This window comes from Motacilla alba, chromosome 3 (assembly GCF_015832195.1).
Source record: "Motacilla alba alba isolate MOTALB_02 chromosome 3, Motacilla_alba_V1.0_pri, whole genome shotgun sequence".
Lineage (NCBI taxonomy): Eukaryota > Metazoa > Chordata > Aves > Passeriformes > Motacillidae > Motacilla > Motacilla alba.
This window is the reverse complement of record NC_052018.1, coordinates 1,066,069-1,092,438: the sequence shown is the minus strand read 5'-3', so window position 1 is coordinate 1,092,438 and position 26,370 is coordinate 1,066,069. Positions and strand designations below refer to the sequence as shown.

At 51.1% G+C, this 26,370-nt stretch overlaps 2 protein-coding genes and 1 pseudogene across 2 annotated transcripts in view; all 3 read left to right on the top strand.

The window, feature by feature from the left end:
- The window catches only part of LOC119699072 (interferon-induced very large GTPase 1-like), a 179,779-nt gene that overhangs the window by 27,032 nt on the left and 126,377 nt on the right, over window positions 1-26,370 (top strand). The window lies entirely within an intron of this gene.
- The window catches only part of LOC119699070, a 75,614-nt pseudogene continuing 64,853 nt past the window's right edge, over window positions 15,610-26,370 (top strand).
- LOC119698527 (interferon-induced very large GTPase 1-like) lies at window positions 20,682-26,093 on the top strand. The gene has a single exon (XM_038130497.1). The coding sequence runs from the start codon at window positions 20,682-20,684 to the stop codon at window positions 26,091-26,093; it is 5,412 nt and encodes a 1,803-aa protein (XP_037986425.1).

Below are 26,370 nucleotides of genomic sequence, written 5' to 3'. Positions count from 1 at the left end.
GCCATCAAAAAAGTTTTTTTCTATCCAAGAGAGAGGGGAAATGTCAGAAATAGATTTGTGGAGAGTTCTCAAGGCCTGACAAAAGACCCATACAGTATGCATCTGTATGCAAACTTTGAGATAAGAAATGCTAACTTAGAAATGCCATAGAATAAGACAGATACTGTTGAGAGTGAAATAGAGCTAGAAAAAGTTTTGAAAGATGGCCATGCAAAAAAGATTAGATACTTTGCAGAAAAAAAAAAGAAAGATAAAAAATGCATTCTAAGAGCATTCACAAGGGGCAGTTTTAAATAATTGGCTTTAAGACATCTACAGCATAGTGTAGCAAAAAGCTAATAAGGCAAGGAACACTTATAATGTTTTGTAATTAAGTAATAGTCAGCTTCTAATTGTGATGGCATGAATTGGAACATCTGTATTATCTCACCCTTCAAATGAGACTGAAAAATAGAATGAAATAGAATGAAAAGTTTTTTTAAATCCTCTCAGAGAGAAAAGGGTTAAAATCTGACACCCCCCAAGGCAGTTTTCCTGCAGCAAGGAGCTGTCCTGCTCAGAGAAAGGCCTGCGGGACCTGAGGCCAGCTCCACGCTGGCTGCAAGCTGGGCTGCTTGGCTTTTGGGTGTCATCCCTCTCTCCCTCATTGCAGCCTCCTGGATCAACTGAGGCCGTTCTCCCAGCAGGAGCTGTTGTGCCTGCGGGCTCTGGAAAGCAGTGACACGACATCCCCAGGGCTCAGGCAGTGCTTTCACTCCCTGTCTTGGGGGTGCTGTGTCTCTGTCCAGGGCAGCCGCTCCTGCTCCAGTGACTGGGGCTGCTGCCCTTCCCTGCAGCCCTCAGCCCCAGCAGGAGCTGCTCCTGCCCTTGGCCTCACTGCTGAGCAAAAGCCTTTGGAATGCCCCATGTGGAGAATGCTGTCTGCCAGCACCTTCTGCAGCAGCCCTTGGGCAGTGCTGGTGCTGTCCAGGCAGGCTGGAGGCACTGGAGCGGTGCTCTGGAGAAGGTGGCACCAGCTGGCTCTGCCCCAGGGAGCTGTGGGGGCTTTTGCTGTGCAGGTGCTGCAACCCCGCTGGCAATGGGAGGGCCAAGGTCTCCTGGAGAGCTGCTGAAGGGCTGCTTCAGCCTCATCACCTGCAGGCTTTGTGTGAAAAATGCATATTTTATTATTTACTCTTCACAAATGTTAAAATGAATACTATATATGTTATGTTGGAAAGTTATGTTGTATTATTCTCTTTTAGGTAGTGTGGTAAATATAGTTTTTAGGCTATAGCATCAGATAAAATAGGAACTATGTGATGGATGATACTTTTCTAACTAGCTCAAAGAATGGATAAGAGAATCAAGATATTCTTTGCACAGAGATAACAGCAAGAAGACACCAAAAATCCTAAAAAAAGAATTATTGCCTCGTTATTGGGAAGAACCAGACTTTTAGGGACCAAGACAATTGATTTCTAAGATGAGCGGAGAAGTTGACAATAGCCAGAAAACATACTTTGTTTTAAAGGAATTTTTTGCATCATGTATGAGATATATGAATGTGCAACAGGCTATTGCTTTTAAGGATTGATCCTTTGTTAGCGAGGTGTGCTTTTGCTTGGCAGAAAGAGTAAAATGCACTTAGATGTCTGTAACTCTTTGCTTTTTATTGCCTTTTATTGTCTTACACTGATTGTCCAAATTCTTATTGCTGTAATTTTTTGTTACTACTTTTATAACTATTTTATTACTGGTAAATTTTTAAAATTTTAAAACAAGGTGCTGGCATTTTTCACACTCTGCTAATAAAGGAGTTGATTTGGACTGGTCTGTGTCTCCTATGTGTTCAGGGGAGCCACAGCTGGGGGGTGACTCAAGGTGTCTGTTCTGCAGACAGGCAGGGGACAGGGGGTGGCACTGGGGGAGGAGGTGTGACAGCAGAGGCTCTGCTCCATTCAGGGGCTCTGCTGCAGGAGCAGCTTCACTGTCTGCAGGGACAGCAGAGAGGGCAGGAAGCCCCAATCCACAACATCCAGGGAAACCAATGTCAGGGGCAGGTGCCAAGGGAGGCAGGGCTGGGAACCAAGGCTGGCCTGTCACACACATGGAGGACTGAGAAGATTGATCCCAGCGAGGTGCTCTGCTCTGGAGCTGCTCAGCTGGGAACCTGTGGGACAAAAGGGAAACGGGCCCAAACTCCGCCAAGGCCAGCCCTGGCCAAGCAGTCCTAGAGCCAGTGACAGGAGCCAGAGCTGGGGCCATGTAAACATGTGCTGCAAGGGCTGAGTGCAAGGGATTGGGAACACCTGGGCTGGGAGGGGATTTGGGCAGGCTCCTGGAGCCAGACTGGGAGTGGAGGTGCCCCTGGCCATGGTGTCACCTCCTGGGCTGCGTGGGGAATGTCCCAGTGCAGCTACTGGAGTGACTGGGGGGTCCCAGTGCAACAAGGGGGGCAGTGGAGAGGACTCAGTGCAGCAAGGGGGGAGGCCTCAGGCCTGGGCTGGGGTATCAGGAGGGTGCAGGCTCCCTCACCTGCTACGCTCACCTGTGCCAGCTGTCCCAGATCCCTCTCCAGTACAGCCAGACTGTTCTCTGCACCTTTCCCTGTCTCTGCCAGGACTCCTTGGCCAAAGTCTCCCTCAGTGACATTATCTGGCATGTCCTTCCTTGCAGGTCCTGCTGTGGGGACGAGCACAAACAGATTAAAGGTCTTTTCCAACCTCAACCAGTTTGTGATGCAGTGCCTTCCCGTGACACTGGGATGCAGCAGCTCTCCCAGGCTGCACCAGTTGGGACTAAGGGTGCGGTGACCCTGTGTAACACCCCAGAACATTTAAATGTAAGGGGCAAAACTGGGGTTCCTTTCCTCTGCTTGGCGCACAAGAGAAATACGGAGCAGATATTCTTAAGATGTCAAAATTGCACACAACTCTGGTGGCAAAAGATAGAAAATCAAGGAATTTGATCAGCCTTTTCCAGTCTCTGACACCCTGCCTGGGTCCTGAGGAGAGTTGATGGTGTTGGGGTGTGACTGTGAAGTGGAACCTTCATTGTATGAACATTGTATCAAACCCCTGATCAGGGAATCATGTGCATTGACTCCATGATTTCAGAAGGCTGAAGAAATGCTTTATTAAGCTATACTACATACTACACTAACACTTACACTATACTAACTAAAAACCCATGAGCCTTACAGACAGTCACAACACAGCTTTGACCTAATTGGTCAGTCAATCAAAACACCCACACCAGGGTCGAATTAAGAAATCCCTTTTGGCAAACAATCTCCATAACACATTCCACATGTGCCAAACAACAGATGCAGCAGGTGAAGAGAAGACTTGTTTTTCTTCTTTGTCTGAGCTTTCTCACAGACATTCTTCAGGAAAATCCTGGGAAAGTCTGTGTCTCTCTCTGTTCAAAGAATATGTGATTACCACAAACATGATTTTAATTTGAACGAGGTCTTTTATTTAATTGGACAAACCTAGCTTCCCCAGCTAGAGATGTGTTCCATGTACTACTGGAGTTGCAGCACTCCCTTCCAGCAGCTGTTAGTGAGATCACAATCTGTCAGGCTAGCATGCTACAGGTTACCTACTTATAGTTACAACTTGACTCTGAAACTAAGAAACTGTTTGTCATGGTTTGGCGCTGGCCCAATGCCAATGCCCCCATGAAAACATACCCTCCCTGGTGTCTGCTGTGAGATGCGATCAGAGACGGAGCAAAGCAGGCCTCCACTTGTGAACAAAGAAGGAATAAAAACTTTATTATCTCACAACTATAATAAAATGAACACAGAGAGAGCAAAATGGAAACCTCCCAAACATTTCTCCTCCCCCCACTCAATTTCCCACATCATAAAACAAAACCTTAGATTTTCACCAGTCCATTACCCTTCAAATAATTAACTCAGTCCATCTCCACCCTTCCGACAATCACCCCTCATTTCATCAAGGAGAGATGAGTCCTTCTTGCACCACAGGCTTCCCCTGGAAACACAGCTGAGTCCAGCTGTGTTTCCACGTCACTCAGCACCACCTTCATGACTTCTTCCTTCCATGTCCACTGCTCTCACCACTGCACATGGACCAGAGCTGCTTTTAGGCTTTTCTTTTCCAGGATGTTTCGCCCAGTTCCAGGAGAAAACGACAGTCTCTCACCTTTTTGGGACACTAGTCCCCCCCAATATTTCACCCCCTGGGGCCGAGGGGTCTCGAGAGCACCATCACCTCATCACCTGTCATCTCCGCTCACATCACTCCTTTGGCACCAAGCCACTGCCTCCCCCTAAAATGCAGTCTCTGTATTACAGGAAATGTTCTGTCCATGGCCATACAAGAAAAGTCCAGCCAACAGCCACTCCATCATCTCCTCCACCTAGGACTTTTCTTAACTTCTCTCGGTCATTCTTCACTTGCACAGCTTTCATCACACTTGCGTATTTCCTCCTACTTTATCCCCATCTCTCTTCTCCTTCAACTCCCGGAGGATCAGCATTTGCAAGGTTTCCATCATCCCACTGAAGGGTTAAAATCACAGTCTCTACTCATCCAGAACTCCCACGCTGGCTCTGCCAGGCACTCTTCTCGCTGCCCCCCCCCCCCCCCCCCCTTCTCCTTCTTGGCCAGGCCAGTGCTATCAAATTTCAAGGTAGCACTGGCACCTCTCTCTCTCTCTCTCCCTCCTGGGAAAGGGGGGCTGCCCGATGCCTCACAGAGTTCTTCCACCCTTCCATAATCTGTGGGGGACTCACTCTTGTCCTGCCGGGGTCAGGGGCCTCCACCTCCCTTCTCTGCCCAAGGCTCCGGCCTACCTCCCTCCGGCTTCGTGGCTTCCCCTCCCACGCCAAGCCCGAAGCTGGGCAGGGGAGGTCTGACCTCTCCATCCACTGGAACCAAGAGAGAGTTTCCCTGGGAGTTCCTCGCTTTTAACCCCTGTGTTCTCAGATGCGTATCCATATCCTTAATGGCCAAACTAGGTGCCACATCTGAGCACCTATTGGTTTGACCACCACCACCTCCCAAAAACTCACTTCCTCTCAAACCACGACACTGTTTAATCCTTAGAACCTTTAGAAAAAAAAAACAACAAAACAAAACAAACAACCATTACCAGAAAAACAAATTGCAAACAGAAAAACAATTTGTAAACAGAAAAAAAACAATTTGTAAACTAATAGGGTCCTTAAATGAACTGTTACTTCAAGAGTCCCAGATTTCCATAAGGTAGGCAAACAAGTTGTTTCCACCTCTGTTCCACACACAGCTCCACATCTCTTGACAGGCTGTCAGGAGGATGTTGCTTGTGGTCCCGGGTAGGATGAACCTATTAGGTCTTTGATCACTTACGACCTGAGCCCAGTACATATGGGGCTGTCTTTGAAATGTCCCCTGTTGTGGAGACCCTGGGGAGGCATTCTCTGGTCTAGGGAGACACAAGAAGCTTCCCTCAAAAAGCTGTTAGACCCCATTGGCTCCTTCCCCTGTGTCACGATTCGCCCTCACGGACTAGATTGTGATGGTTCATTATCTGATCTCAGGGTACAAAACACCAACACGGCAAGGGGGTTTGCAGAAACAAAATCAATGTACTTTATTGAACAATCACAGCAAAATGCATTGGAGGGAACTGGGGAGAGAGAGAGAGAGAGAGAGAGAGAGAAAGAAGAACCCTATAGGAAAGGAAGGAAAGACAGAGTAGGTATATCTACCAACATAGAGGCGATGCAATTCTTCGAGGTCCAGTCGATGTCCAGTCGAGGAGTCGCCTTCACGTTGGGGAAGATCTTCGAAAGGCTAGCTGACTTGAGGGGCCTTTTATATTGAAAGTTGGGAAGGAGGGGTGGAAGGAATACAATAGTCTTATGATCTCAACAGTGGGGAGAGCTATTATTTTCCTGGTTCACTGCCTGCAGGCAAACATGATCAGTTCGATTAGCTGTTCTCCACCCTCACACTGCCCTCCTCCCCCCAGATTACAGGTTCCAGTCCTTGAGGAGAAAAAGAGTCTTGTCCACATAGGGGTTTCATGTCTCAGTCTTAGAGGGAGTGGTTTCTCCCATCTCAGTCCATCTGCCATGGTGGTTGTAGAGTAGATGAAGGGTCTTCTGTGGAGACCAAAGGGTAATTCCAGAAGAGAGTCCAGCCAGGCTTGGGGGTGGAAAACTCCAGGCCATTGTTCAGGCGAAGGAAGGTCAAGATGCTCCTTGTCCTTTTCACTGGGAGCAGTGTAGCGTGAGGTACAATAACTCAAGTTCCAGTCCCGGGAACTTGGCGAACCCCCACCAAACCAGGATGTAGGATCCTCTCTCTTTCAGTGGTCTCTGTCTTCTTTCACGACGATCGTGAGGCAGATGAGAAAGAAATCTTGGGCAGAGTCTTACACCTTGTTCCTATGTCTGGTTCCTATGTCCCTGAGCCACTTCCTCCCGATTCCCTGATTGGCCCTTTCCTTTGTACTGGCCCAAGACCAGGGTCAGCCCCCAGGCCCCTGGTGAGAGAAAGCTGGACCCTGAATGTGTGTGTGTCTGGGACCTGATCATCTCACCATGCGGCTAAATAAAACATCTGTGGATATTACGCAAAGGTCCATTTTGCTTCCTTACCCTGGAGGATGTTAGCAGCAATTTAGGCTGCCAAAAATGGTGCCCGAACAGGAACCTCTTCTCCTAGAAAACATCTGCACTAGACCACCCGGAGATTTTCATCGTCTTACCCCAGTGTGGTGAGTTTGAAATTTTAGTTCCTTCCTCCTTTTACTGTCAGGTGTTGGGAAGAGACTGGGTTAAGATGAAAACAATGCTCACCCACGCAGAACAAGAAGTACACCTCCACCTTAAAAAGTCTTTTCTTCAAGAAGATTTTGATTTTTCATAGAGGGAGTTGAAGTGTTTTGTACACTGGTTATTTAAGCATTTTCCTTCTATTTCATGGAACGTAGTCCTAACCAATGACTTTCTGGAAATAGTTTGGGAAAACTTACGACCTGAGGAAGAACTCCATAAAGAATTCTAGCCTTTTTTAATATGATGATGACATGCATTCAGAATCTTACAGTTAAATAGGGAACCCCAGCTGCAAACCCCTTCTCCAAGCTCTCTTGTCTTTACTCCTGCTGCCGAGCTTTGCTGTCACTACATGGCCGTGGCTGTGTAATCACACTCATGTGCTCAAGATGGTGGAGATTGCATGGCAGGAGCCACGGGGTCTGCCTTTCTACCCTCCTCTCCCCATGCCTCCTCCCACAGCTTCCACAGTCCCAGGAGTGGGTGAGGGGAGGTCAGAGGAGCAGCCTCTGATTGGCACTATAAAGCTGCACCAGTTTCTTACAATGAAGGGGAAAGAAACCCCACAGGCACTTGCAGTGCTGGAAAGAACAAACAAAAGGGATTTGTTTCCCTCGGCTGCTATAGCACCATGGGATGTAGCGCTGAGGTGAGAGCCATTCCCGCTCGCACCAAAAAGCACCAAAAAGCACTGCTTCCACGGAAAACCCGTGGCCAAGCCCAGGTCACGGCAGCCCGCAGGACCAGGGCCAAGGGCAGGCAGGCAAGACTGCCGGGCAGGCAGCCCTGCTGGGGAATGGCTCAGAACCGCAGTCCTGGCAGCGAAACCACTGCCCCCCACCCACCCGTGCGGTCCAAGCCACCGCTACTGCTCTGGAAGCCCCATGCCAGCAGCGCCCATTGGTATCAGCTGAGAGAGACCCCCGAGAAAAAAACAGGTCTCAGCATGGCCACCAGCACCGGGAGCAAAATGAACCCCACACGGCAGTGCACCAACCTCAACACCAACAACACGTCCAGCACCAGCAACACAAACCCACTGGCAAAGGTAAAGTCCCTGCCATGAACATTTTGGGGACGATAAAATGGTTCAATGTAAAAAACAGATATGCCTTCATAACCCAGAATGATACCAAAGAAGATGTGTTTGTTCATCAGACTGCTATAAAAAAGATGAACCCCAGGAGATACCTCCACAGTCCAGGAGATGGAGAAATTGTGGAATAGAATACAAGGAAGAAAAGGCCCCCAAGCAGCCAATGTGACAGGACCGGGTGGACATCCAGTGCAAGGTAGTAAACATGCACCAAACTACAAACCTGAGAAATATTACCCACATCATAGAAGTCCTCCACACTCCAACCAAGGAAATAAAACCCAAAACCAGCAACCAAGTCCCAGCCACAGCCTAAAAGCTGGAAGAGCACAGAACACCGATGAGCCATCCTCCACCCAAGAGTCCACCTCCATAATGAAAGAACCTTCCAGTCCAATAAGTCCCACTTCTAATACCCTTCCCCAATTCCTGTGGCCTCACTGCCCCCCCCCCACTTTCCCCTTTGCTTTTTCATTGTCCTATTACCTCTTTTTAATGTTCCCACAAATTCCTACCACCTTTTCCCTCCTTCCATGGCCTCCCTCCACTAATCCCTTCCCCCAGAGTTCCTTCATAATACCAGAGGGAGGGTGAATGGGAGGGAAAGAAAAAAAAATTTCCCTAAAGTAACTATCATTTTCTTAATGATTGCTTTTTGGAGTTTTCAGCCGACACACCACCACTTACACTACCTCATACAGAGCCAGTTAGAGCCAACAACAGTGCCGCAAGTGGCAGAGAACCAGTCCCTGCTGAAGAAACTTCTCCTGACTCAGTTTCTTGTTAAACCGTGCTAAGAAAACCCTGCATCCCTCCTGCCAGCTCTAAGCCACTCCAGGAAATCTGTTGGGACATTGGGGACTCAGAATTGTTTGCATTTTGAAAAACTGTCTTATGGGTGCTTTTGATTGTTTTTTGTCATTTTGTGTTGATTCAGTTGATCCTTCAGAGAAGCTTTCTTAATAATATAGAAAAACAGGGAATTTTGAAGACCCTGGGGAGGCATTCCCTGATTTTAGGGAGACACAAGAAGCTTCCCTCAAAAAGCTGTTAGACCCCATTGGCTCCTTCCCCTGTTCCTATGTCTGTACTTTGTCCCAGAGCCACTCCCTCCTGATTCCCTGATTGGCCCTTATCTTTGTACTGCCCTGAGACCAGGGTCAGCCTTTGGGCCCCTGGGGAGAGAAATCTGGATTCTGAATGTGTGTCTGTGTCTGGGAGCTGATCATCTCACTGCGCGGCTGAATAAAACATCTGTGGATGTTACACAAAGGTCCTTTTAGCTTCCTTACCCTGGACTATGCTAGCAGCAATTCAGCCTGCTACACCCTGTGGTATGGACTGGTGTGGACAGTTTACCTTTACATGGCCTTGTATCCTGGTTTTGCAAGGAAGACATTTGCAGAAGTGTTACAAAGCTTTTAGCCACTAGAAAGTTGTACATGCCTCTTGAAAAACCCATGTTAAAGACTAAAGAAACCAGGAACTTCCTCTTTTCCTTCTGGCCTGGGAACAGGAATAAGTCCTGGCCTGGCCTCTGTCTCAGCTGGGCCAAATCAGGCAGGCTGTGCCACAGATCCTGGCCCCATTCTGGAGAGCCCACTGGGCTCCGTCCTGGCTTGGCCAGGCCCCAGAAGCTGCCAGGCAGGGAGTGGGGAAGCTGTGGGGGCTCTGGCTGAGACAGGGCAGCTGTTAATATCTTTCTGCCAGGTCCCCTCCCCAGCGCAGCCACCTCACGAGATCATGTGGCTGAGACCAGAGGCAGCACTGCAGCCCATGTAGAGTGGTCCTGCGGTTGGAATGGAGCAGAGCAAAAACCAAAGACCAGCAATGCGGCCAATCCTGACATAGCCCCAGCCGCAGCTCCTGCCACAAGCTACTGGCCAGGGTCAGGTGACCATCTGTAGGCCCTGGATGAGATGTTAAATCTTTCAGTGCTTCAATCCTCCCTCAAGTGAAGGGAAAGGAACAAAATGCAAGCATGTAAAGGAGCAACATGAAGACATCGAGGTCTGTGGTTGTGATATTTTATGAAAATCCCTTTGCTAGGATTTTCTTCTCCTGAGAAGCTGAGAAGGCCTCAGCTTCAAGTGTAAACAATTTGTTATCTGCTACTGTGCAATGCAGCAGGTGCTTTCTTGATTGGTCAATTTTTCTACTTGGTGGCCAATCAAGGAGGCAGCAGCTCTCAGACTCTCTAGGAGTCACAGAACCTTGTTATTCATTCCTTTCTATTCCTGTCTCGCCTTCTGATGATTCTTTTCTCTCTGTTCTTTGTAGTATAGTTATAGTGTGGTCTTTTTTAATGTAATATATATCATAATATAATAAACCAGCCTTCTGAAATGGAGTCAAGATCTCTCCTTCGCTTCACCAAGTCCTGACTGCCCAGAAGACCCACGGTAATAAATGGTGACCCCAGACGTGGCAATAGAGGTCAGTGAAGAAGAAGTGAAGTCCCAGATGGGAGTGATGAGGAGATGCCTTGATCTTGGGGCTGAAATCCCCTTGTGAAGCTATGGAGAAAAGATTCTGTTTCCCTGTAACACATGAAAACATGGGGAGATGAAGGGTTCAATTTGATATTGAGCAAAAGCTACCATGCCAAAGTAAGCAGATGTTAAGGTAGATGTGATCCTATGAGAAGATTGAACAGAGAAGGAGAGAAGAATGGTCCTGTGCCCCCAGGAAGAGAAGATCTCTGTTCCTAGAGATGAAGATGATTTTAGAGATAAATAATGAGAACTTTTGGCTTTGAACAGCTCATCTTTAAAACAATACCCCACAAGTTGACATGGCCCATCAACAAGCTGTGGGAAGGCTTATGGAAAATGGGAGGGACTTCACAATGGCAGGGTTCCCTGGGCAGCTGTGGTTTGTGATGAAATTGAGAACCGTGGGAGAACTGTTTTTTCCTCTTCTGGAGAAGTCTCCATAACCTTAACAAGAGGGACTTCTCTCCCTAAGTGAACTGAAGAAAGACTATTTCAGAGGTGGTAAACTGACTGGAAAGTTTAAGTTTTGTTTCTTTACATTATCAGTGGAAAATAAAAGGTTGTGGGGGAAGGAGAATTGTTCTGCAGGGTTTGTTTTGATTCATACTACTTCTTTTTCCCCTTTTAGTTACTATTAATAAATTTTTCTTTATACCCTTTTAAAGTTTGGAGCCTGCTTTGCCTTCCTCCTAATCCTGTCTCACAGCAAGAAATGAGTGCACTGGTGACTAACCACCACTGAAGCCCACCACACTCATCAATGCATTAGTTAGGAAATCTCAAAACTGTGGAAATCTGAAATTGGCAAACCAAAACCACTACAAAAAATTAGTCTTTCTGCCCGGTTTCGAACGGAAACCACCACAGGAGGGTCCTGACATGGTTACACCCATTGACGCAGGGGGAAGGGAGAAGCCAAGCACAATGGAGGGCAGAGGAAAAGGCGGAGGAGGAGCGGGAAAGTGGCCATTCTGAGACGGGAGGGCGGGAAAACTTGGAAGAGAAGGAGACAAGATGGCCAGGCTGGCCATGTTGCCGGCGCCATTTTGTGGGATAACAGCAGCATGGGGAGATGGAACAGGGTACATGGCTACAGGGACAAGGTTGAGGGGAAGGTCCAAGGTGGCATGGCCAGTGTCGTCCTGGCAAGGGCAGACAGGGGATGGGGGAGCATCAGGGAGACAGTAGCAACCCTGTGCAGAGTAGCAAGACCCGCTGGCCGATTGCCGCTCTGAAAGGAAAGTGGGTTTAGGAGCATGGGAAGAGGATGGAAGGGGAAGGGGTTTTGAACTGGACACCTGAAACTTTTCCCAAATCACTCCTCAAATCATTCCCCATTTTTACCATTGACTTAACAATAAGGTGAAACAAAGACTAAAACTAACCCAAACAAATTAGAAAGAAGACACTCCTCATGGTTACGGATATAAATCTCTTAGGATTCCCCTTAGAAAACTTCAATTTCCCTGCTACAAGGACACCCACAACTTGGAGATAACTGTCCCTTTGAGGAAGGCTAACTTTAGAATGGGTAAGTTGGTTTCCCATCCTCAGGCTTCTCTCCCACACCAAGCAGCAAAAGGGGAGAAAGAAAAAGTGAAAAAGGTGACCCCAATATATATATATATGAAACTCACTTTCTTCGGGTCAAACTAAACCCACTGGGTGGGTGGTCACTAGTCGACCAGCTTTCAGGTCTTTTCTGGCTTCTTTGGAGGGTCCTGGTCACCCTTCAGATAACACTCTCCAGAACGTGAGTAGTTCTCCTCAAGGAAGTGGCTGTCCTGAAAGCTGCTTGTGTCCAGCAGCACAAAGCTGGTGGAGATGCTTCTCCAGGCACCTCCTCAAGCCAGGCCCCTGTTCGGGCACCACTTGTCACGGCAGGTGGAAATGGTAGAGAAGCATGTTTAAGAAAATGTCCTGGGTGCACAGGCACATCTCGCCCTGACTGAGTGATTTCAGCTCTTGGGTGATTTCAGCCATGAGCAACGCAGAAGGAAGGGACAGGGTCTTTGTATGGGGTTCCATGGAGGGTCTTTATGGAGCTCCTACTGCCAAGGGGTCCAGACACAAAGAACTCTCCAGACAGAGAGAGCAGGGGTTTATATATAGGGATAGCAAGGGGTGGGGGCACGCAGAACATCAGAATGAATGAGATGAGGGCACAGGGGTGGAAAAAAGGGGGAGGGCCAATGGGATACATAGAATCAACATAGGGCAACAATGCATTCCGGAAAAAGCTTTTTGTCCTCCCCATGACTAGGGAGGTTGTTGCTTAAGGGTTGTCCCTCCAGGGGAGTGTGCTAAGCTTCTCCTCAGTTGTTTTACTGGCCTCCACAACTCCCCCTCCTCTGCTCAACTGCAGCAGAAGAGCATGAGTCAATAGTTTTCTTGATGGGTACCTGCTTTTTGGCTGGTGTCAAACCATGGCAGGGGTTGCAAGAAAATCTGGGTTTTGGGGCGAGGCTCCAGTGAGACATTGGGGTTTCAGGATATGGAGAGCTCTGCAGTGAGACCCCAGATTAGGGGTGGTATCAGGGGAACACAGGGTTTGGGAGGATGGCTGCAGTGAGACCTGAGGTGTGTGGGTTGGGGGGATTGCAGAGAGAGCCAGGATTTTGTGGCAGAAGACTTGCATTTAGACCTGGGTTTAAAAAGGCTGTGAGTGCAGCAAGGACCAGGGTGTTAAAGGTGGGACTGTGTGTGACATGGAACACCCCCCCTTTCTTAAGGGGTCATGGTGTCACTGGGAGCTTTTTCTCCTCCTGGGCTGGGGTCCAGGGAGGCAGTGATGACCTGTCAACACACACAGCAAGCGCTAGGGCTGTCCCCTAAACAAAAAGAACCACAGAGGGGGCTGTGGGTTTCCCGGGAGCTGGGCCAGCCCAGGAACTGCCCCCATGGACCTCAGGACCGCCATTCTCCTGCCCTGTGGCTGCTCCGTACTGTCATATCCATGGGACCCACGTCGTTTCCGTCTCCATGTGTCAAACCAGATCTTGTTCTTGGCTATTTTAGCCTTGGGAAATGCCTTGGGATCCAGCACAAATCTCAGTACTGGGTCACGTATTCCAGCCTGGATTTAGGCATGGAGGCTTGGCGTGCTCTGCCCTTTGCAGCTTCCAAAGCTGGGTTACCTTGTCAGACTCACACATGGGGCTGGAAGGGACTTTAAAGCTCATCCAGTGCCATCCCTTGCCATGGGCAGGGACACCTTCCACTGTTCCAGGTTGCTCCAGTCCAGTCCACCCTCGACTGGAACACTTCCAGGGGGATCCAGGGGCAGCCAGGGGCAGCCACAGCTTCTCTAGGCACTCTGTGCCAGTTGCTGGCTGTGCCTCAGCCTGTGAGCTGTGCCTGGCAGAAGCTCTCTGGCCACACACCATTGACTTGAAGAGACAGTGGATGTGGGGGGATGTGGAGGAGGCAGAGTGTCCCCAACATGGGAAGGAGCCTGTCCTTGGAGAGGAGCTGGTGTCCCTGGGGCTGACAGAGCAGGAGCAGAGGAGCTTGATGCAGGATGATCCCCAGCCTTCTCCAGCCCTGGCTGGGTCACTCCTGCCATGGAGTCAGGAGTGCAGATGGCTTCAGTTTGCAGTGTGCACGTTCCTACTGGCTGGGGGCGAGGCAGGAGTGTGCTCCTGCTGTCCCAGGCTGGCAGGGGCAGAGAGGGAATGGTTCTCTGGGGCACCTGAAGGGATACTGAGGAGCTCCTGAGTCTGAGGAAGCCGTGCAGCACAAGGTGCAGTGCTGGCAGAGAGGGTGTCATGGTTTAATGGTGCTGGAGAAGATTTCCTGGGGGTGTTGTGCAGTAGCTGGACACAAGCCCAAGTGTGCCAGAGGCCAATGGCCACTGGGCTGTGCCAGCTCTGGGGTGGCAGCAGGGCCAGGGCAGTGCCTGTCCCCTGTGCTGGCACTGCTGGGGCACCTCCAGTGCTGGGGGCAGCTCTGGGCCCCTCCTGACAGCAAGAGAGACCTGCAGGGGCTGGAGCGTGTCCAGGGAAGGGAATGGAGCTGGGAAGGGAATGGAGCCCCAGGAGGGGCTGAGGGAGCTGGAAAGGGGCTCAGCCTGGAGGAAAGAAGACTCAGGGGGGACCCTGGGGCTCTGCACAACTCCCTGACAGGAGGGGACAGCCGGGGGGGGGGGTCGGGCTCTGCTCCCAGGAAACAGGGACAGGACAAGGGGAAATGGCCACAAGCCTGGGCAGGCTCAGGTTGGACATCAGAAGGAATTTATTCCTGGAAAGGGTGCTCAGGCCTTGGCAGAGACTGCCCAGGGAGGTTTGGAGTGCCCATCCCTGGAGGTGTTCAGGGAAGGGCTGGACATGGCACTCAGAGCTCTGGGCTGGGGACTAGACAGGCATCAGTCACAGACTGGACTCCAGGGTCTGGGAGGTCTTTTCCAGCCTCATTGATCCTGGGATTCTGTGCCTGTAACACTCCTGCAGCAGGGAATTCTTTGGCTGGAGGAAATATCCCTCTGGAGACAGGCTCAGCTAAACGTGGACCAGAGGGACCAAATCCATGCTCTGTGGGTGATGTGTCCCAGCCCTGCCTGGCAGCTCCTGAGGCTTCCCCTGAGGCCACACAAATGCCAGCTGTGTCTGCTCCAGCACTTGTGACTTGTCAGCCTGGGCCAGGTGATGGCTGGCCCTGGCAGGCTGGAGGTCTCCATATCCAAACTCCAGTGCTTGTTTTGAGGCCTCACACTCAGGATTGGTGTGTCCACGTGCCAAGGGAAAAGCAATCCAGGTCCCCTGCTGTGGTTGGGTGTTGAATGTCCTGTGCCAAACCCCAGCGCTCTGTTACTGTCAGGTGTGGGGTGTCCCTGCCAAGAAAGCTGCAGTCAGGCTCTGTTCCTCCTTTGCTTCCTCTGCTGGAGAGGTGCCCAAGGAAGGCTAGGTTGCCTGGAGCAAGCTGGGACAGTGGGAGGTGTCCCTGTCTTGGAAAGGGGCAGCCACTACTTCTGCAGGAATTCCATCCCAGCTCGTCACAAAGTCTCCCAGGGAAGAATTCCTGCACAAGTCCGGGGCTGATGGTTTTGGAGGTTGTCTCTGGTGTCCCTGAGCTGTTCAGAGCACAGATCTGATGACACCAATAAGCATCTTCCCCCATCCCTCCTCTCATCAGAGCTTGGGGTGTTCACCTGGAGAGGAGAAGGCTCCAGGGAGAGCTCAGAGCCCCTTCCAGTACCTGGAGGGGTTCCCGGATGGGATATTGGGCATTAGGAATTCCTCCCTGTAAGGGTGGACAGGCCTTGGCAGAGGATGTCCAGTTCTGGGATTCCATCATCCAGGCTAAGGGGAGCAGGGTGGGTGGTTTCCAGCCAGGAGCCCCAGGCTCTGCCCAGCTCCTGCTGCCTTCCATGGAATCATAGAATCATCAAGGCAGGAAAAGACCTCCAACCTCCTCAAGTCCACCACTCACAAAAAACGTTATCACGGCCAAACACACGTGAAACCAGCAGCAGTTTCACTTTCACACTGCAGCAGGAAAATCGGGATTTACAGGAAAGCAGCAGCTGCTCCCCCACTGCCTGCACAACAGCAGAAGCAGCTCTCTCTAAAAGAGCCGGAGCTGTTTGGGCTGTGCGGGACTTCTCCCAGCCCGGGAGCTGCGGGGCCCGGAGGGAGAAGGTAGGGGAGGGAGAATGGGGATAGAGGATGGGGATGGGGATGGGGAGGATGGGGAGGAGCAGCGGGGCTGGGAGCCGGGAGCAGCCGGGAGCGGGATCTTGTCGCTCCCCTGCCTCCTGTTCCCGGTGTTTTGCCAGGGCTGGGGAGATGGCAGGGCAGGAGAAGAGGGGGCTGAGGGCAGCGGGCGGGCGCTGTGTGCTCCGAGCGTGGGCTGCAGGAAGCCGCCTTTGCTGGCACCGCTTTGGGGGAGCTCGGGGGAGCCGTGTGCGCTGCGGGGGCTGAGCTGGGAGGGTGCCGGGGTCAGAGCGGCCGGAGCGGAGCGGCGGGGGAAGGAGGAGGGATGCGGGGGATGGAGGGGCACAGGTGAAGTCTGCGGAGGCGCAAAGGCTGGCCCGAGAGCTGGCAGCGGGGCTGGCCGGGCACAGATGCCGAGCGGAGCCCCTTCCCTGCCGCCAGCCCGTGCCCGGCCGGGAAACGCTCCCCGCAGGCGGGGCCGACCCTGCCCGGCCCGGACACCCCCAGCCCCGCGGTGGGGCCGGATGGCTGCGCTCCCCTGCAGGCAGGAGCCGGGGGGGATCATTCCTTCTCCTGCCCGTGCAGGGAGGGTGGGATTCTCCTCTCTTACAGTCTAAGCATCACCACCCAGAGTGCTCGGGTCTGTGGGACAGCCCCATAAAGGCAGCAGTGTTCCCAGAGCCCCTTTCCCTGGGGCAGGGCTGCTTAAAACACTCTCGGGGGGCTGTTCCTGTCAAACGGGGTGCAGGCATTCCCATGGCAGGTCCTGCTGCCAGCCTTGCTGCTTCCCTCCTTTGCTTCCAAGGAGGAATTCGGTCCCGACTTATGCCCTGAATGTGCTCCGTGCCTCTCTGCGGGCACTGACACAGTCGCATGGGGTTTTTCCCCTATTCCTGCAGCACTGGGAAGCCTTGCAGGGACTGCCAAGGGTGCCTGGAGGCAGGCTCAGGGTGTGGCTGGGCTGGAGTTAATGATGTCCAGGACAGCCTCTGGCTCCTGAGACTGAACCAGCCCTGGCATCACTCTAGTGGGAGAGAATTTGGGACTGTGAAAAGTGGCCCGAGTGGACAAGTTCCAGCAGTGACCCTGAGCCAACCGTTCCCTTCCTGAGCAGCCGCTCTGTACTGAGGCTCTGCTGCCCAGGGAGCAGCTGGACATGTGCCCAAAGAAAACCATTGGTGTCTGAAATCCCTCCTGTGCTTTGCCCGCACACCCAGCTTTCCTCTGCTGCTGAACTGCCCTTATCTCGAGGAAGCAGCTTTTCCTGTTTTTGCTTTCCCCCTCCTGTCCCCATCCTGCTGGTGGGAACACCCGAGCTGCTGGGGGGGGGGGGGGGGAACGACGACGACATGTACTCAGTGCCTGCTGGGATCCAAGCCCAGCGCTGCTTCTCCCTGCTCTCCAGGGCCCCGAGCTTCCCCCCAGCAGCGGCTGCGTGATGTGGGCAGGGGTGGGACAGGACCCTGCCGCCCCATTGTCAGTGCTGTTCCCCTGGCTCTGCTCCCTCCTCACCTTGGCTGCTGCCCCGAGAGCACAGATGCTCCCTGGACAGCCTCTCACCCATCAGCAGCCCCGAGTCCTTCTCCTCAGGGCTGCTCTCAATCCATTCTCTTCCCAGCTTGTGCCTGTGCCTGGAATTGCCCTGACCCAGGGACAGCACCTGCACTGGGCCTTGCTGACCTTCATGGGCTTTGCTCTGTCCCACCTCTTCAGCATGTGCAGCTTCCTTCTGGTGGGGGAACATGGATGTGGGTCCCAGGTGAAACCTTGCTCTGCTCACTTCCCCAGAAGAGCCCTGAGGAGTCTTTGCTGCCTAGGCAATCCCCAGTGGAGTAGAAGAGTTGACCTCCAGTGCTCCCTGGAATGAATATGCCATGCTCATGGGTTTCCTTCTCCTGGCGGTCTGCTCTTCTCTATTGGAATATTTACCAATATTACTGATGGGATGTGCCTCTGCTTACCTGGCCCTGCGTCTAAACCAAATAGCAGCAACTGAGGTGTTTCACCCCAGAGACACTATTGGCTAGCTGGATGTTGTAGCAGAGCACATGAGGACAAGTCCAGGCATGCCAGAGCCCCAGGTAGCAGCAGGATGGAGTTTTCCTCTGGCAGAGGGTCCGCTCTTCAGGTTCTTGCTGATGGAGAAGCCTTAAGGCGGTGGTGAAGGAAGGAGTTGGTTCTGATAGAGGCTTTCAATCCAGAGATTTTATTCTGGGCTGTATGGCCCCTGAATCTAGCAACAGCTCTAACAGAACCCCTGACTGCATGGTTGCTGTTCCTTTTAACCCCAGGTAGAGGGGGAGGGAAGGGGTAGGGATCCCACCAACCAGGCACAGGGTGGGCAGGTCTCAGGTGAAATGGACACCTGGATGGGCCAATGGCCCCCACGGGTGGAAGGCATCTTTTGAACTCTGCCAGTCACTCCCTGCTGGAATGCCAGGACTGACAGACAGCGCTCAGCAGGGGTCAGGGTGTGGGGAAAGGAGAGGTGATTGGCACCTGGGGAAGGACCAGGATAACTGAGACGAGCTATGGCATCACACTGCAACAATTCTCCCTTAGGATTTTGAGACTTTCCTTCCTGCTGCTCTTCCTCCTCAGTTCTTGAGGGGTTCCCATCTTCTCCACATCCTGCTGTCTACCCCAGGCCTGCCACTGCTGCTGTGCTGTGTCCCTGACCCTGGTCTGCTGGGAAGCCAAGGCTGGGAGCAACGGGAGCATCTGCTGTGAGGTGGGTGAGGGGAATCAGAGCCCACAGCCCTTGCACACATTGCCCAAATCTGCAGGGATTCCCAAGGGAAAGCTGCCCCTGAAGGCTCTGGGAGGGCACAGGAGCCCAGGCCAAGCCCCTGGGATCAATTCCTGTGCTGGTGACAGGGTTGTGGCCTTGGTGAGATGGAAGCTGAATGCTCAGAAGGATTTTTTGCAAGGAATAAATCTCTCCTGTATCCAAATGAAGTGAGACTAGGGCAATTCTCCCAGTTGTGTGACAGAGTCAAAACCCCAGAGGTTTAAAGGCAGTTGCCCAGTAGAAGGTTTGCAGGCACTTTTCCTCCTGTCACCAGAGATTTTGAACTTGGTGGCTCTGTGGTGGCTTGTTGCACATCCCAGCTAGATGGTGACGGGGCAGGGGTGACAGTCCCCCTCTCTCGGCCCAACAGAATCCCAGCTACCCGTGGAGGTGCAGTGTGGAAACAAAAGGGCAACAGAATGGGTCCTGGGGTAGAACTCAGGGTAACTTTATTAGATGGCAAAACTCCCCCTCCCCAAGGTCCCAGGACCCCAAACTCAGGGCAGACAACAGCTTATGAACGAGGGGAGGTCTCAGGGGAGGATACAATCTTTAAGTAATCAGGAGAAATACAAGGTGGGGAATACAACGGATAAACCAATGAAGAATTTCAAGGGAGGAAAACATCCTTAGTGAACTAATGGGGTTTGGAAGAAACAAAACTGGCAGGAAAGTTTCTAGGTGAAAGGCAGGTTGGGGAGAAACTGGCATTTCATGGAAGGAGGAGTAAAGAAAGTCCTGGGGAAAGGGGATGGAAAAGAGGAGTTTAAAACTTGGCAGAGAATAGCTAGATAATAGACAAACACCAATCACTTAAATAAACTAAATAACAAGAAAGGAGCAAGTCTAGTTTTAAAAACTTGAAATACAAAATGGGCAACCTGTGCCACTCTAAAAGCAGGAAAAGGACAGCATAACGAAAATACAAATTAAACAACAAGCATATTAATAAAACTAAAAAGCACACTACAACAGTGCTGAAGCCAAGACAGCCACCAAAGGGCACCTGTCTGACGAGACCCTCTGTGCTAAGGAGAAACAGATGACAGAGGGCACCTCTCTGAGTTGGCTCCCAGCATCTCCAGTCACTCCTGAAGGGCCACCAGGATGTCCCAGGCACAGCTGTGGGCAGGGACAAGGTGGATTTTCCTCCTGCACTGGGCTGGGCCCCTGAGTGTGCCAGGAAGCAGCTCCTGGGAAGAGGCCAGAGAGGGGCGAGGGAGGGGCTGCGCTGGCAGCTGGAGCAGGAGCACAGCTCAGAGCCCCTGGGGCCATGCCGGGCGTGGGGGGAGTGTGTCTGGGGAGTGTGGGGTGCCCATGGGGGGAGTGTGTGAGTGCTGCCTCCGGGTGCTGGGAGCAGCAGGCTGGGCCAGGCAGCAAGCAGGGCATCTATAGGCTGGGCAGAGGCTGCAGGATGCAGGCAGGGCTGTTGGAGGGGCAGAGGGGCTGTGCCAGTGCTCCAGGGAGCCAGGAATGGCCCCAGCTGTCTGCACTTGTGGATTGAGGAGTTCTGCTGGGAGGATGTGGGTGATGCACCTTGTCCAGGGCAGGTTGTGTGACTGAGTGAGTCTCGTGTGTGTCTCTGTGTGTGTCAGTCTGTGTCTGTGTGTCTCTCTGTGTCTCTGTGTCTGTATTTGTGTCTTTGTGTGTCTGCGCTGTCTCTAGGGCACACACTCAGCTTCAGGGTTGATCCTGCAAACAGGAAAGCAACAGGCACATCCAGGGTGCTGGGAAGGAGACCCCGGCTCTTGTGCCATCCCAGGCCTGGCTCAAGCAGCTGGGTGGGAGCAATCCCCAGGCTGAGTCTCTGCCAGGAGCCTGGCGCCTCCGACAACACCTTAGGGAAATTCTCTGTTCTCCCTCCACAGCCATGGCTTCTCAGGGGGACACAAAAGAGTGGGATGCAAAGGCCCAGCTCCTGGCTAAAGAATTTGAGAAGGAAGGACTGGATGCTGGATACTGGCTTCCCAAAGCTTCACAGATCCTGGGAATCAAGTGCAGAGAAGCCCTGCAACATCTGGAATATGAGGACTACCTCAAACTGGAGTGCGAAGTACGGCACCCATGGGAGAAAAAGGCACTACAGAAACTCCTTAAACACACAGACAAAGTGTCCTACATCAATGTGGAATCAATCTTCCACACTGAGCACCCACTTCCCAAACCTCCCATAGTCACTCACCTTGAAGAGTTCATCAAAACACTGCAGCAAATTAAGGAGCACATTCCTGCTGTCACTGACGCACCAGGAAGCTCTGCTTCTGCCGTTCATGAAGCAAAAAAAAAAGCCACCCTGACCAGCAGCCTGGCCATTTATTCCTTACTCCAGTCTCTCCAGGAATGGGCTGAGAATCTCCTCCAAAAGCTCAGTGCTGGCCCAGATTGTGAGAGGCTGGAACGGGACTTGCATTCCTTGATCAGTGGGTGCTTGGATGACAAATGTGATGAACAGAGGATGCAGAACATACTCAGAGACCTGGAAGACACTTTTGCAACACCTGAGGCCCCCGGTCAGTCCCAATCCAAGTCAGAGAGCAACCAAGCCAAAGAAAATGAAGCCACTGCAAATCAGGAGCTCCTACAGTTGCTCAAGTGCCTTGGACTGGAAAGTCACTATCCAAGGAAAATGGGGATGGGAGATTTCCACACCATCTGCAAGACATTTCTGCAAGACGGCCAGCCAAGCCCAGACGCAGAACTGCCATTATACTTGTTGCAAAGTCTGTTAACCGTGGATAACCAGGTGAGGTACCTGACTTGCTGGGATGACAGCAACCCAAAATTTGAAAACCTGACACAAACCAGAGCAAAAAAGCACCAACACTCAGACTCCATTGAACAGTTTTTTGATGATTTGGAGGAAGCCACCCCTGAACGTGCAAGCAGGGACAGCCATGTGCACCCCATGGACCTGCAGATGGCCATTTTCCATTGTGCTGATGACTTCCTGAGACAGACCCTTGCAACCAAGCTGGCATTCTGCCAACTGGCGCTGCCTCTGCTGGTGCCCAACCCAAGCACTTCACGCATCGAGTTCCCGCTCTACACCCTCAGCCAAATCCAAAGGAGCTGGGAAGAGGTGGACAAGTCAGGAAAGGAGGCCCAAACAAAGAGTTACAGCAACAAACTCATCTTTCAGGCACAGACACCCATCGTGTCCTTCATCCGCATTGGCAGCTTGGCTTCCTCTTCCAAGTCCCAGCTCCTGAACGCTCTGCTGAGCAAACGCAAACACGACACTTTCTTCCACCGCCACTGCAGAGGCAGCACCAGAGAGCGTTTGCTGATGGAAGGGCTGGTGGAGATCACCTGGTACTGCCCCCGTGGAAGTCCCGATGACACCTTTGAGCGCTGCGTGGCTTTCTGTAACCTGCATGGAGACGCCAGGGATCACGGAGCACAGCTGCAGTTCCTGCAGGAGATATCTGCTGTCAACGTGGCTCTTGTATGTGAGTTGGAGCACATGGACAACAGCGGAAAAAATCTTCTGAAGGGGCTGTGGCAGTCACAAAGGCCTTTGGTTTGCCTTCTCACAGAAAATGAGAACGTTACAGCTGGACAAGCCAGCAAAAACATAAAAATAGGGATCAAGAACAGAAATGAAGCAGAACTGATGGAGCAGCTGACTAAAATTATCAGGGATCTCCTAGAAGAGCCTAATCCATGTTTCAGCCTGGAGGCCTGTGTGGACAAAGCTCGCCAGCATGGATTCATAGTGGATGCAGATCAACCCGCATGTGTGACAGCCAAAGCAAAGGCAAAGGAGCTGGTGGAGCTTCTGAAGAAAGAGAAGCTGTCAGAGATCAAATCCCAGCTGCTGCCGCTTCAAGGAAAACTGTGGTACCAGTGGTGCCAAAAGGACAAAGAACTCACTCGCTTGCAGGAGAAGGGGAACAAGAGCATTGAGCATCATCGCAGCCAAATTGAACAAGTGAAGAAAGCAATAAGAAGAAAGCAACTTGAGCAAGCTTTCCCTCTCAACCCACTCATGAAATCATTCCTTGGCTTTCTCCAGGCCCAGCCAGCAGATACCAAGAAATACTTCCTGCAGTGGATGAAGGTCTTTATGGATGAGCTGTCCTGTGAACGCCTTGAAGAACTGAGGAGAGACTATCACATGTTATGGTCTGAAATTCAGAGAGGAAAGAAAAACCAGGAAAACCCTGAGGTGAATGATGAGTTGCTGAGTCGCTTGGATGCCCTCTCTGATGAAATCAATGATTCATCCATCGGCCTGGAGCACCTTCTGAGAGAGGCAGGGCAGATTTATGAAGCTCTGCAATTAATGAACTCCCAGAATGACAATTTTGAAAAACTGCCAGAAATTGCAGCAGATCTGATGGTTTCAGGGTATCCTGTGGAGCTGATGGATGGGGATGCTTCCTACCTGCCCTTGCACTGGGTGGGAGCAATCTTTGACAGCTTAATTGAGAGGCTGGGGGACAAGCGAGTGTTTGTGCTCTCCGTGCTGGGCATCCAGAGCACGGGCAAGTCCACCCTGCTGAATGCCATGTTTGGTCTGCAGTTCAACGTCAGCGCAGGGAGATGCACCCGCGGAGCCTTCATGCAGCTCATCCCAGTGGCAGAGGAGCTGCAGCAAGACTTGGGCTTTGATTTTGTGCTGGTGGTTGACACAGAGGGACTTCGTGCCATCGAGATGGCCAATAAACACTCCCTGAACCATGACAACGAGCTGGCCACCTTTGTCATTGGTGTTGGCAACTTGACTATGATCAATATCTTTGGAGAAAATCCGTCAGAAATGCAAGATGTTCTCCAGATCGCTGTGCAGGCTTTCCTGAGGATGAAGAAAGTCAATCTTTCCCCAAGCTGCTTCCTTGTCTATCAAAACATGGGAGAAGCAACTGCCAAGGAGCAGAACATGGAAGGACAAAGGCGTTTGCAGGAAAAGCTGGATGAAATGACCCGAGTAGCTGCCCAGCAGGAATTCTGTGATGTCTCCTCCTTTAGCGATGTCATTGGCTTTGATGTGAACACCCACACTCACTACTTTTCTCACCTGTGGGAAGGAAGCCCCCCAATGGCACCACCCAACCCCACCTACAGCCAGAATGTCCAGCAACTCAAGAGCAAAATCCTCCAGTCTGCCAAGAAGCAGTCACAGCGCAGCATTTTGAGGCTCTCGAGCCTGAAGGATCGTATTGGTGACCTCTGGAATGCTTTGCTGAATGAAAACTTTGTTTTCAGCTTCAAGAATTCCCTGGAGATTGCTGTCTACAGGAGACTGGAAAGTGCCTTTAGTCAGTGGACCTGGAGGCTGAGGAGTCACATCTTAGATGTACAGATGAGACTGGACAACAAAATTCGGAATGGGGACTTGCAGAATGTGGAACACCTTGAAGGGCTGGTGCAAGAGACAAGTGATGCCATTGAGAAAGAAGTGGAAAAGTATTTCAGGGAAGACAAAGACCGTGAGACACTGGTCCAGTGGAAATACAGCACAGAGCTGAAGCTGAAAGAACTAAAAGAGACTCTTCTCCATGAAACAAAAAAGAAATGTGAGAATCTTATTGAGTTACAGAAGGAGCAGAGGAAACTGGATGCAAGGAAGTTGAAATATGAAGATGAGCTGCTGAGAAGGATTCGGGAGCTGGCTGTGAGTCTGAAAGGGAAGAGCCTCAGTGAGAGAGAACTGAAGGACAACTTTACTCTTTTCTGGAACGAGTGGATTGCCAAAGTGTCCCGTGCTGCTCGTCCTCTTGAATGGGTGGATATTGATGCAGAAATGGAAGGTGTCCTTGTAGAGCACTTTAAGGAGCCGGTTATCCATGCACGGATCAGGTCATTTCCCAAAGCCAGAGGATTTTCTTTTGATCCAGTGAAACACATTACAAAGAAAAAGTATTTAGGCTTTATCCCAGATATCAGGAGTATTTCCAATGCTGATGTGATCAACTTTCAGCACATCACAGACAACATCATAGCATGTGTGATGGCAAACATTGCTACGAAGGAAGAGGAGAAACAGGACTACAGTCGAAATTTTATTCATGAAATACTCAATGAAGTACAGAAAGGTGTGAACTCTGTCCCCAGCAAAGCAAAATGTACTTTTACCAGAGAGTATAGCATAGATCTGACTCTGTATCTGTGCAGAATGGCAGCAGAAAAGTTTAAAGCCATGCATGAAGCATTCCGAAAGGCAAATGACCCAGCTGAGTACCTGAGCAGCAAGAGAGAAGATTTCTTCCAGTGTTTCCAGATTTCCTGCCAAGGAGCCACTTCTGTCACAACTTTTGCTGCATCTCTTTGTGACAAGATTGAACCAGCTCTTCGCCGTGCAGTCTACGAGAGGACATCTAAAGCCATCGCTGAGGACATGCAGGGCAATTTTCCGGATTTCAGGGACAGCAGAGCCAATCTGGAAGTTTGCATCCTGAAATACCTGGCAGAACAGGAAAATTTTGAGTATTTCCAGCTGTACCTTACATCTCCAAAACAGTTTTTTGAGACTTACATTGAGACACGAGTTAGGAAGCACTGTTTAGATGGGAGTAGGAGGCTGGAGATGTTTTTAGATTCCTCCCTAAATCTTCTCTATCAAAACATCCTGTCAGCTGTTTCTTTATCGACCCAAATTGTCAAAGACAGAAAAGACAGGGAGGACAAAATCTCTCTCTGGCTGGATGAATTTTGCAGGGAACTGTCAGAGGTGATCAACTTGCCCAGAAGTGACCTGAAGGGCATCGAGCACCAGGAGGTCACAGACATTGAGTTCCTGAGCAGGGCCATGGCAGAAGTTTTGAATGACATGAGGGAAAGGCTCATGAAAGAATTGGCTGGTGCTGACCTGAGCTCGTTTCCAAGGCAGCCTCACACCATCCTGGTGGAGCATTTTTCAGGGTGCTGGGAGCAGTGTCCCTTTTGTGGGGCTGGCTGCACAAACACCATGTGGAATCACGATGGAGACCATCAGCTGGTTTTCCATCGCCCACAAGCTTTGATGGGAACCATGTGGCACGTGACAGACCAGCTGGTCATTGACATTTGTTCTAGCCTTGTTGCAAGTGACTGCAAATTAGTAATTGCTGACAGTGAACCAATCTCCTACAAGAGATACCGTGATGCTGGACCTCCTTATTCCACTTGGAACATTCTTCCTGATTCATCCATGCAGGCGTACTGGAAGTGGTTTGTATCCCATTTCAGGACACAGCTGGAAGCCCTGTACAATGGGAAATTTCAGGGCAAAGGAGAAATCCCTGAGGCGTGGCAGAGAATTACCAAGCAGGAAGCACTGTCAGAGCTGCAGAAGCGTTAGGCCACGTCTATGGGAAGGAAGAACCACAACAGCTTTGCAGTTTAGGAGAACTTTGTACCAGGCTCTCCACAAAATGCAGTTACAATGATTACGGTCTCAAGACCAGTGAAGTCAATGGTGTCCAATTTTTCCCAAATTTGTTGAAATAAGGCATGTTTCTGCAGCCATTGAACAGCAAATCCCTTGCTTCATGAGAAAGCCAGAATCCTCTTGCCTGTTTGCCATAAACATTTTCCTCTGCTTTGACACAGAGCCAAACCAAACACCCTCCTTGGGC